The following is a 13,021-nucleotide window of genomic DNA, read 5'->3' as shown; positions in this document are numbered from 1 at the left end:
TATACAAATATTTAATTTTTATGCTCTTAATAACATATTTACAAATCTTCTGTGCTCCATTTATATGCTTCTTCTTCTTGTGCTTTCCTCTTGCTTTGGTGTTCAAAATATTTTTTCTCATACCCATTGGAACGGTCCACCCCATCCCATCGATATCCAGGTCTTATGTTGAAACGATTTGGAGGGAAGTTGCCTTTGTATTTAGGCTTTTCTGGAAAGGCAAAAAAATGTTTAATTTCATTATAATATGTAATTATATTTTGACATTAATAAAACACTACTCAGAAGTTAATTCAATGTAGTCTGTATTATAATATTTATATTTATACATATTATTTTCAATTTAGGATCATCGTGAAATGTCAGAAGAGTTCAATTTGAACTTTATTACTAGAATTAGATTGAACTCCTATATAATGGCATTCTTCAATTTAAAGGTATGAGGGTTCCAAACGCGACCTGAAATGAAAAGAGCCTACTTTGAAGGCCTTTTTTGTGACCATTTTTACAAGTATTTTCAATAGTAGACGCTAGAAGCTTCCCCCAAAGATCGCTACGACCTGTCTTGCGGTGCCCACATCCAGTGACTTCTTCCGACCTTAACTATGTCGTTGGTCCACCTAGAGGGGAGCCTTCCCATGCCGCTTCACCGTCTAGTGGTCGCCACTCGAGAATCTTTCGGCCCCAACGTGCATCGATTGCATGAGTCATGCTGCCACTTTAGATGAGCAATTCTTCGAGCTACGTCAGATACTTTGGATCTTCTGCGCATCTCCTCATTTTTGATTCGATATCACCCTATGGGTGTCTCTGTTTTATTTATTGTCATATAAAAAAATAAACTTTTTTATTTATTACATGATAACTCCGAAACATTAGTTTATTGTAATACCATATACAGTTACAAAAAACTTACTAATTTTATGAAGCCAATATAAAGGTACACCAGGGTAATAATGCTATTATTATGTACATCACTAATTTTCCTATATTTATTAACACTTAGGCACCATACCTGGTCCAACTTCTCCTCTCTCCACTTTCTTCTCTCTAATGTATCGCAGCATTGGATCTCCTTCCCTCTCCACTTGCTTTAATCTGTCTTCTAAATCTCTATCGTCTTTATGTCTTGCAAGGGGTTTTGATGCTTCATGCATGTATTCTTGGATTTTCGCCTCTTGTGCTTCTATTTGCTTAATTCTAGAATTTATTACATATTAAGTTTAGACAATGTTGGATTGTAAAAAAATTAAATGTACCGTTTTACAAGTAGATGTGTTTTTAGTACGTATAAAAAATAATAAGTTTCAACTATTTGTTTTTCAAGGAAATATAGACTCAATTTAAAACAACATATAAAAGATTAACAAAATCAATGTGAAGCAAAAATCTTTTAATGGAGAAGGTAGAGGTTAACCCCCAGTAATAAAAATTAAACATCTAAGTATTTCTTTAAACATTGACGAGTATATGTTAAACATATATAATTCAAGAATGGTTGGATTAATTTTTATAATTATTTTGTTATTAGATTTTTCTTTGTCCAGTATTGGTAAAAATAAAATTAGTGGTACATTACTTAAAATTTCGACATATCTATTCATCCCAAATTTTAAATTTATATGTCTATTTTTTTATGTTTATTTATAATTGGCTCTTTAAAAATTAAGCATAGATATCTTTACCCTTAGATAACTTAACGGGAATCTTATAGATATATTATGATCACAATTAAATATAATTAATTAAAGACAAATCAATAACATACCCTTTGTTCCATCTCTTATATTTTTCATCAAGTTCCTTTTGTCTTTCCGCTTTTTCCTTCTGCTTTTGCCTCTCCTCCGATGTCTCCCTTTTACCTAGATAAAAAATAGAGCATCTTGAGAAAATAGATATACAATAATGATATAATAATAAAAATTAATTTACCATGTTTACACATTTACCCCTTTAAAACTTTTATAACTAATCAGCCTGTATAAAAACACCAACAGATATTATATACAGCAGAGTTTTTAATACAGAATGTGATTATAAGACTAGTGTTTTCGATGTGCTAAATCAAATGCCAGGCTATATGTAGTTTTATAACTTTGACTGAAGGTTTGCATATAATCAGGAATATGAATAAAAAATACTTGCCTTTTCTAGAAACAGCCTTAGCATTTCTACCGGATACATCATCTGTCATTTTACTAAATGCCTCTTCTTCTCTTCTCCTAAATGCCTCGTTCTCCTGTCGTAGCTGATACGCATCTTGCAAGCCTGCCATCTTTCCTTCCAAAGTCTTTGCCATTTTCTTATTTGATGGAGGTGGACTGTCACTTCTTTTGTAGTTCTTCCTTTCTTCCCTTTTATATTGCGATTTTCTTGGTGGAGATATGTCTGAGTCACTATCTTGTCTTCTATTATTGGTTATATCAGGAGATTTGTGTGTTTGTTTATGTCTGTGTTTATGTTTCTGTGAATATTCTGGTGACAAATCATATCTTCTGTCTTTAGCATATTTATCTTTGTCATTTTTACTTCTCTTCTGTGAATCTTTACTTTTTCTAGGTGGTGATATATCAGAATCTGGCGTCCTATTGCGTTTTCCTAGAGGTGAATCTCTTCTAGATCTTTGTGAAGGAGATACATGAGAATTTTTTTTATTTCTGTCTATTTTTTGAGATTTTCTTGGTGGTGACATATCAGAGCTGTCTGATCTTTTGGTCATCTTGTTTCTTTTGGGAGACTGATTTGATCTATGTTTCTTTCGCCTTGGTGATGAATCTTCAGAACCATTTGATCTACTTCTAAATTTGCTTTCACTCTCATCCAGTTGTTCCCAGCGACTTGGTTTTCTTGGTTTATCTTTGATATCTCGTTTCTCTGCCTTTCTTGGAGGTGAAAGATCAGAGTCATTATCTTGACTTCTTTTTGATATTTTTGGTGAAGTTTCATGATTTTTTTTCCGCGGGGGACTGAAGTCACTGTCACTATTGTTTTGAGGCCTTTTAGAGTTTTTGCTAGATCGATCCTGAGTATTCTTCTTTGGTGGTGACTGATCAGAATCCTTTTTCTCATCTTCTGAATCGCTGTACATTTTACCGAAAATCAATTCATTTTCTTTTTCCTGTTCTTTGACATCTTTTTTTATTTCTTCTATTTGTAATTTGCTGTTAAATCCATCATCCTGAAAATAAAGAGATGTTATCATTATATTATATAACAAGTATAAAGAAACAATGCAACTTATATTTTTTCTAAGAAAAGTTATTTTTATACACTTTTTGCAGCATCATAATGCAGCTGATGGATGCCTACTCCAACGCTTCCCACAGTAATCAGCCGGTTTAAACTTAGATTTAATAGTACTTGTTAATTTTTTTGTTATGTAGTTCAAACTAATACACTACAACTTTAATACACAGACTTGAATTCAATAGAAGATAATGCACGATACAAGTTAACTATAGTTGTGTGAGTGCTGCATATTTCTTCACAGGTGGTTGCTTACTAAGCTGCCTTCTATTTATTTCCATTGTAGTTTGTGTGTGTCTGACTTATCTTTATAAATGTTAAGTATAATAAGGCAAATATTCAAAATTTAATTATACACGCTGTCCCAAAAATAAATGTCAATTCAAAATTAAGTAATAGTCGCACATAGATTTTTTTAATTTGTGTAAATAGTAAATTTTTGTATCTATACCTAAAGGTAACTCAATTTACAATAAAAGTGGAAAAAGAAGAGGTTTGTGTTCAAAGTAATATAAATAACATCAGAATGTGTATATAACTAATTTATATATTTTAATGATATTTATTTTAAAATATGTGAAAGATTTTATAAATAAATTTTATGGGATTAGCTACCTGCCAAACAATTATCATCAAATAATCATGTTAACATTGGTTTATGGGATCTCTGTAATGATTATTACACTAGTTAAAAAAATATTTACATTGTAAAAATATTACCAGGTATAAGAATATGAAAGAAAGGAAATAAGAATTTATTCATCCCAAATACACACCTGGTTAATAACTCTCCATTTAGAGGTAGTTTTGAACTGTTCCAACTTCTTGATCTCTTCTGGTCTCTCATCTATGATGCCTGCTATCTGTGGGGCATCCTCACCCTCATCTAATATATCCAATTCATCACCCTCTAATGATCTTAGCTTTGAGAAATCTAAGTCATCATCAATTATCTTAAATCTGTAAGGAAATTTTGTTATGATTCAATGAATGTTATGGGATTACTTTGATCATATTAAGTTACTAATGATTGTGAAGTTATAAAAACTCCGAGTAACCATACTTGTAACAAATAAAATAAATGATAACATAATATTGAACTAGAGTTGAGGATTGATAACCAATTTTTGCACTAATTAAAAGCGAGGTTCTATTTTTTTGGGATTCAAAACTGATTTCTTATATTTATATATAGCTTATTATATGTAAGTATGGGCCTTTTTACAATTATTATATCTCAAAAAGAGATCAGCAATTTTTGGTAATAGATCTGTTTGTAGAAAATGAGTTGAAATTGCAAATGTGAAATGTAAATACATACAAAAATGACCAATATTTTAATAAGGTATCCATGTAATAAAATTTATTTGCAGGAATAATTTTGAATAAAAGCTCTTACTTACTTTATTATTATATAGAAAGTAAATTGGTGTTATAATGTTTACAGGATCTAACACGACAAAACTTACCCTTGTCCTTTGACGACCTTTTTCTTCTTCTTCTTTTTATCTTTAGATGGTCCACCAAGATATTTCTGCAAATAAGCTTTTTGGTCTATCGATGTAGACATTTTTATTTACACTTTTATTTAGAACTTTAGATAATATTTAAGTTTAATTCCGTATCCACATAGGAAAACGACTCAACATGTCTTTGTCAATTTGATTACAGCCGGTGTTGCAATTGTATAAATACTAAATTTTTTTTTAAAATGAATTTTATATTCTAATTATATTTGAAAAATAACTTTTAATATTGTGTTAAGTAAAATTTGTATTACTGTATATGTAATTAATTATTTTAAATATATTTACTTGATAAATCATATCAACTACTACGACATTTAGTATAAATCAAAGAAAATCAAAGTAAAAACTGATTAAAAGATTTTTTTGTGTTTCGTAAAATGGTCTATTAAATAAAGTATTATGATACATAGTTAAAATGATTACATAATATGTATGCTATTTTATTTTATAACTTTTACAAGTTACTGTTTACATTTTGAAGTAACTTGATGAAGTAAATAAAAGTAAATAATAAAATGAAACGTAACTTCTCACCGTTCCATCAATTCACCGAGCAGAACCATCTAGCTGTAGAGAGAAGCCGAGACGATGCTCGGTGCTGATGACCGGGTTATACCTTCATCGATCAGACTCCTCCCGACCTAACTATATTTGAATCGATTCTACTAATGCGATTTTGGATGCCTATTTCAGAAATGAGCTAAAGTTTGCTATAAAAGGCCAAAAAACCTTAAGCAGGTTTTAGAGAGGTTTCCTTATTATATTTTTCACCCTTTTAACACCCCATACAAATTTATTATGAATTTATTCAGTAATTTCGTTGACTAGGTCGTATTATTTGTTAACCTTACATGTGTCGGGGTTTTAGGTTATTAGTACTACGTTTCAATGTTTTTGAGAATAGGAATCAGGAGCAGCATACAAAATGAAAAGAAATTTTTGTCGTATTCATATTTTTAAAAATACTTTATGAATATGATGGATCTTTAGGTATAAAGAATTTTGGAGTAAAGAGTACATTCTCTAATCATAACTAAAATGAAACACTGTTGTGCACCGAATGGCTGTTCTAGTCGGAATGCTATTACATAATTTTTATATTTAAAGAATTGCATAGCTACATATCCGACGGAATAATATCATGAAACGACCTAATAGTCTTTTGGCTTATAAATGCCTAATTGGGGTGATGTTTGTCAAAGTCATGTCCAGTTTCACCTTTAGGAATTACTGAAGTTCCGACATCTGTCAAGACGATTATTATACCTTCATTTTAAAGTGTATTCTCAGTCAGGAATCGTAGGATAACAATTTGGGCGAAAACATATGTAGGTTCAACTATGACAGTTACAGGAGTTTTGTTCGCACTGACTAATTATGCTGTTGAGTAGTAACCTCTGCTCAGGAGTATCTCGCATCATTATGCACAATCCATGGAATGCTGAGAAGTTACGCCTATCTTACAATAGTAATATTTTTTTTAACCTAGTTCATAATTTTGTGGATAAGCCTCTTCAGAGAAAGAACACAAATTTTCATCCGCAAAAGGATTTCCATGGATTTTGTTGTATGCTATGTATAATTGGTTTGTAAAAATGTAGTAAATCAATTGTACGACCTATAAGTTCTGCATAATGTTTCATTATTCCAACTGACGAGTATGAAACAAATTGTTTCCCGTCTAAATTCTTCATTAAAGTCAAAGTAAAGAATAGATGAATTTCTTATATTTTTATTTGTAAAAAGAATCAATTTAAACATAAGACCACCGTTTTTCAATAAAGATAAATGAATCTACAGCCATTAGAAATAATAAAACTTCTAATTACTGCAAGAATAGTTTTTATTTTAAATCTGTTAGTAAAAACCGCGAGCCCAGTTTCTTGCTTAAAAAATTGTTGATTACTAGTTGTCATTGTTGTTGTTGTAGCTGTTATCGTTGTCGTCGTCATCGGGTCTGTCTCTCTAATGGAAAAAAAATCAATTAGAAGAAAATTATAACCTCAATTATTTCATTAAAATATTCTTAACTCAAAATCGATAAAGAACCAAGATCACCGATGTAGCTCGAGGAATTGCTCGTATGAAGTGACAGTAGGCGGAGCACATCGCTCGTATCTATGGTCGTCGGGGCCGCAAATCCCTCCACCAAGTGAACCGAGTACAGGAGACCTATGCCTTGCAGTGAGCGTGCATCGATTGAAAAGAAGAATCTTAATAAACTTTAGTGATTGTCTCGTTTTAAAGCGGTTAATTTAACCACAAGTTGTCTTTTTTATATTAGTAGTAACAATTTTTAAATTATTTTTTTTTACCGCTTCGTCATAATTTTCTTTAGAAAATTACTTTAAAACGCTTTAATGTTCTTACCAAGTATCCGTGGGCCTGTAAATGTATAAAAAAATTAAAATAAAGGTATAAAACGTGAAATTTAAGCGTAATTAGTATAAATATTTAAATACATTATTTCAAAGAAAAACCTTTTAAAGGCATTTAACCCGATGACAAGAAATCCTTTAATTTATAACTATCAAAATAATTGTCAGTATCATTTTTTAATCAATATTTTTCGAGCCTCGAGGCTGGAAATAGGATCATGATGATCTTTTTTAAAGATTGTAAATTTTAAAGTGTTTAGTACAATGTTTTGTTTTTCAATAGATATAAATGTCCCACCCGATTTTAGTAGGAGTTCTGACGAAATTGAGGCGTCCATTTTTCGTCTCTATTTCAAATAACACAAGTGAATTAGTCTTTGTTAGAATAAAGACTTAATAGAGCCAATAGAATCGATTGTAATCCTACCAAAAGTCTTTAATGTTAATATAGAAATAAATTCGCTATTTTCATCTCATTTTGAAAGAAGTTAAAAAGAATTAAGCTTGATTTTTCTATTTCTGAATATTTGATAACTTATTGAGTGTAAAAACAAAAGAAAATGGACAAAGAAAGCTAATAAAACGTAATAAGTTGTAATTGGCAACAGCCAAATAAGGAACACAAATTTGCCAAACGCCATCTAAATCTGGAATATAGATGGCACACATACACAATAAAATGTAAGGTACGTAACTTTAATACTATTATTTATGTAACTAAAAAGAATAGTAAATAATAGTTTAATAACCTAATTAAGTTAAGATAGATAATAATCATACTGATTTTAGACTACATAATTGTACATAATATACGTGCAGTCCTAATGGATCTGCCGATCAATGGCAGGTGAGTAAATGAGCATGACATAAATAATAATGAAAAAAAAAACTAATTTCTCGACAAAGGATTACTTACGTAGTTACTTGAGTACGCGTAGCTTGAATAATCCTAATAATGAAAAACAAAACCATAATTTTAAGAATAATAAATCATGTAATAAAATAAAATAGCTTATTAGTAACAGATTATAAAAGAACAATATTTTTTACAAAAAACAGCTTCATAAAAATAAAAGGTTGATAATATTTTGATTTGAGTTAAATTAAATTATTACAACAGCTTAGTGTTCTCCATACGGTGCGTCTTATACGGTGCAGAGACATGGAAGCTCATTTGACTTGTGGTGGTGGTGGGAGCTACTACGACAGGTACTACAGAACCATAAAATAACCCCAAAATCATACTCAACGTATCAGTTCTTTGAGTATGGTCCTCAGGGACAAACGAAAACAGAGACTCTGATATCTGCCTATGGATCCTCCGTAGGAACTTTCGGGCATATCGCCTGAAAACCATGCGAAGGCGTCTACTCTTTGTCACCAGTCGATTGTAAGAGACCAAGACGACGTAGTCTCTAGTCGACGTAGAACGAATGAATGAATGACATTGAGAAGAAAAAAGGATGAAAATGCAAATAAAATTATGAATAAAATATATATTTTGTGAAAATGTTCTCTGTGTACGTAAGCCAGGGGAAGTACAAGATACCCCAACAAACGGAGGACATTTAAACAAAATTTTAAAAATGATAAGTTGTTAAGGATTATTTGATTTTTAGTTTTTATACCAAAATTAACTATTCTGAAGTAAAATAATTAGTTATGATTATAGATTTTAAGTGTACTTACCGGTTTATAGGGATTCACGATGTGATGGTCGAACTAAATTATAAATAATAATTTAATAAAAACTGTATTGTATGTACTATTACTAATATATTTATTTACGTAAGTTATTATCTCGACGAGGTCGATTTAGTGTTGAGAAGGTCGAGAATAATGAAATTAATCGACATAGCAGTATGCAGGCTTCGAAGCGCGCAGAACAGATGGGCCACTGACTGCCAATGTAGCGCAGGACGTCCATACATAAGGCGGAATGAAGATCTAGTTGAAGTTGTCAGAAGACTTTGGAGGAAGCCTATGTTTTTTTATGAAAGTTGTCATCGTACCCTTAAAGAGTTTGTTTTTAATAAGGATATTTGGTTATATGAGGCCTCTTACAAAACTATTACAAATTCACTCACTTAATTTCACGGTATATATGAACCAAAAGAAATATTACAAGCCTTAATTATATGCAATGTACATTACATGTTTATGAAAATAAAAAACATGAATGAAGTTGTTGACGGTTTCCGGTTCCGATTAAGCTGTGCTGCATCTTCCTTATCAACATACTCGTATAAACAGCCAGAGCGATTTGATCTATGGTGAAATAATAAATTGATGATAATGATATAACAGATGACTGATTTACCTTTTCGTAATGATGGTATGGATGCGGTATCTAAAAAATATTTATTTCTTTTAGATTTAATTCGAATTACGTCGTCCATATATAATTGAAATTTTTAATCGGTCTGGATTTACACAGCAACTATACACTATAACTATATCACATGCAATATTACCGAATCGGGATAATTGAGAGAAGTGTAGCGCGTAAACAGAGTAATTTTTAATAGGTGTAAAAACTTTCAAGTGAATGTGTACGATATAGTACACCCTATCTAAAAATCAATGGTATCTGAAATATTAAATAACGTAATAAAAATATAGTATCAAAATGGTCAATATGAAATGATGTGTTTCATTTTTCTAGAGTGACATAAATGACCACAAGCACTATAATACTTATTAAATATCTATAAAAAGTAAAAAGGGAATATTACCGGTGTCCGGTAGCAGAATTCGAATTTTAAAATTAATTTTCTTCCATAATTGGTAAATAAAAAAGTAAATTAAGGACATTGTTAACTTTGATATTTGTGCGGGTTTCAATATATTGATTTTTTAGTTTTTGTTTCAATTCATTGGCTTAAATTTATTGGTTATTCTAGTAGTAATCATCATCATCATCTTTTCGCTGGCTCTTCTTTACAGATTCCAAATATTATCCCTTGAAATTCTTACACACGGAATTTGCAAATACCATTTGGACAGCAATGATACTCATATAAAAAAACCGGTTAAAAGCGGCTTTTATCCAGCGTTGAGGGTAAACGTCCCACGCTCTGCTTGTTGGTGCATGATATCCACTCCAGAACCTAAAGTCCCAAGCGACCATCTGTTCTATGCGCTATGTGGTCTGCGCATTGCCACTTCAACTCTCCAATCGCTAGTCTATGTCGATTACATTTGTTTGTCTACGGATCTTGTCATCGCCTTTTTTAATTCCGAGTATGACCTTTTCCATGCTTAGTTGAGCGACTGTTAGCTTGTTAATGAGTCGTGAGGAGAGTGATCACTTTTAACACACATTGGTCATAGACATTCTTCTCAGGGCGCCTGAACGCTAGAACAAGAAATGAGAAAACAAGCAATTACCTTGCTAACTACATTTTCTCCACCGTGGTACAGATGTTGCTGTAATAGTTAATGATATAATGTTATTTTGTGTCAATTGGTAAATAATATCTATAAATTGTGTTAAGGAAGAGTATTAAAACATTCTTATACAGGCCATTTGTTTATAGGTATAAAAGCTTTAAAGTAGTGAAATATTAATACATAAGTTAATGTCCAGCACACCTTTGTAAAAACTGACAATTTCAAATATAATAAATAAGGTATACTGTCTCTGATTTTGCGTTAGAAGTGATTGGCCTGTCACATTCCAATAGAAAATAAATACGTCGTTCGTCGTGGCAGCTTATAGACATAGATCGATATCTATTGGGAGATATACCATGATCGCCACGCTTGGCAGGCAGGTTGTGGTCGCAGTGTGGTAGTATGGTACGCAGAGGACATAGCTGCCTATTCTTTGGAAACTTGTGTGAGCAGTGGCAATCCTATATAATCAATGCACAAAGTAGGAATTGTATAAGATTGTATCCTGGGCATCGAACCTGCGACTTACGATCGCAAGCCTGAGTTCTCTACTGCTGGGCTACCACTGTTCAAAAAATAAATTAATGTAAAATATTTCAGAGTGATCACTCTATACACGTTGATTGAAAAAAGTTGCAAGAGCATTTAAAACTTTTTGCTATCTAATGAGTCCCGTCAAAGCGTTTACGCCTTTGTAAATACTGTTACGTTCGTAATTTAAATGTAAAATGAATTAAATATAATCATTTGCAACTAAACATTTTTAAAATAAATACACTTTATAAACAAACAAAGAAGTATAGATTTAGGCCGTAACGGGTACTCAGAATTGTTTACAAATATTTGTACAGTCTAAACGTATTTTTCAATGAACAGTTTCACCGTTCTGTGGGAGGAAGAAAGCATATCATACTATCTTACTCCCACACTATAATCAATATATATTTGGCCGATGCTTCGTTATCTGTGAATTGTTTTAATTGAAATATATTCTGTAATTTATCTTCCAAATATTTTAATTTTGAATATAACTTTCCGCGACTACCATTTCTTTTTTTTCATTCTCGATCAATAATAATAGAAATAACTCTAAGTTACATACTACATTGTAATAATTATATTTATAATTCAAGAAAACAAAACACATGTAAATAAAATGAAGTAATTATTTATGACTAATAGATTTAGGAAAAAATGCCACATCCCATCTCTTTCATCATTTATACATGTGAATTCCTGTCTGTTCCACTTTAGTTATGCTGTCATAATTTAATTTGAATTAATATTTACGGTAATATTTTAATTGCGTCTAGTGTATTAATGTTCATCATCTTCTTCTTCTTTCGTATTTCTTTACGTCTACTATGAAGATATTACATAATATTATATAGATGTAACATTTTAACTTACCACCCTTTCTTGTGGCGCAACCTAGTGGAATTAAAAATGTATTATGATATATTACAGTACTATGATATAAGTTAATTAAAATATAGCAATACGTATATTGATTTACTGTCAGATTATATATGATTTTTGCAAATGCTGATAACGGATGAATTATTTATTATTGTAATTTAGCAATGAATTTAAAGATAAATAGGTTTTAAAGTACCTTTTTGTATTATGAAGATTTATTTAATTTCGTTGGAAATAAATTTTATGTTCTTATAACCTAAAATTTGTACTAAAATTTACAGATTAAAAATATTTATAATATTATATTATTAGAAACTATTATACTATATTAGTTTTATTGGAGTTACTCAGTATTATTTTGGGGTTATTTTTGTCTTAAATATTATTATTTTTACAATTTTTTTACCTAAATTATAATTTTAAATCAAAATTTGTTAAAATTAAATCAAATACAATAATTAATCTACTTATAAATAATAATAAATATTTATCTATAGATTCAAATAAGCTACGTAATGTTGTTTTCCGTTCCCGCCAAAACTCCATTAGCTCATTCATGTGATGTATTAGATTATTGCACTAAGCCCTTCCGTCATCGGGATTATACAAGTTACGGCAAATATGTTATACCGGTAATTATGTATTATTACCAGTGTATATATATATATATATATATATATATATATATATATATACACATAAATATATATATGTATGTATATATAGCACGGCAATCGGTGGACCGGTAACACATAGATAAGATAGCGGGAAGTCAGGGCTGATTGTTTTGACGATCTTCAGAGGAAACCTATGCCTGTTCTTCTCAGGTCTGAGACATTTATCATCTGAACATTTAACAGACTCAACTAGATATCAAAAAGATATGTAATCTATCGTAAGTTAAATAAAAAATGTTTGAATTCGCTAAATTTGGAATTAGAGCGATAAAATTTACAGAAAGTGAGCAAATCGATTTGCTCATTGAAGAGCATCAAATTTTGTATTTATATAATCAAAGTCAGCATTACTACGTCCATAATTCATGATCACAAA

At 30.7% G+C, this 13,021-nt stretch overlaps 1 protein-coding gene across 1 annotated transcript; it reads right to left on the bottom strand.

The window, feature by feature from the left end:
* LOC137924925 (BUD13 homolog) lies at positions 1-4,902 on the bottom strand. Its single transcript, XM_068768337.1, has 6 exons — positions 4,716-4,902; positions 4,023-4,206; positions 2,146-3,178; positions 1,769-1,862; positions 1,016-1,200; positions 1-211 (listed from the first exon to the last, which is right to left on the bottom strand). Exons 1-6 carry the CDS (start codon positions 4,814-4,816, stop codon positions 39-41), a joined length of 1,770 nt encoding a protein of 589 aa, XP_068624438.1. The 5' UTR covers positions 4,817-4,902; the 3' UTR covers positions 1-38.
* Positions 4,903-13,021: the final 8,119 nt, after the last annotated feature.

This window comes from Battus philenor, unplaced genomic scaffold, assembly GCF_028537555.1.
Source record: "Battus philenor isolate CCGP_79_NKW_IND1 unplaced genomic scaffold, ilBatPhil1.0.hap1 SCAF_25, whole genome shotgun sequence".
Classification (NCBI taxonomy): domain Eukaryota; kingdom Metazoa; phylum Arthropoda; class Insecta; order Lepidoptera; family Papilionidae; genus Battus; species Battus philenor.
This window is presented reverse-complemented; position numbering and strand designations above follow the sequence as displayed.

What these genes read in the sequence shown, in the direction of transcription:
- LOC137924925 (XM_068768337.1), bottom strand. Translation starts at nt 4,816, where the DNA reads ATGTCTACATCGATAGACCAAAAAGCTTATTTGCAGAAATATCTTGGT. An exon ending in TAAGGCTGTTTCTAGAAAAG is followed by an intron (nt 1,863 to 2,145) that starts GCAAGTATTTTT and finishes TTTTTTATCTAG; the next exon opens with GTAAAAGGGAGACATCGGAG. An exon ending in TATAAGAGATGGAACAAAGG is followed by an intron (nt 1,201 to 1,768) that starts GTATGTTATTGA and finishes AATAAATTCTAG; the next exon opens with AATTAAGCAAATAGAAGCAC.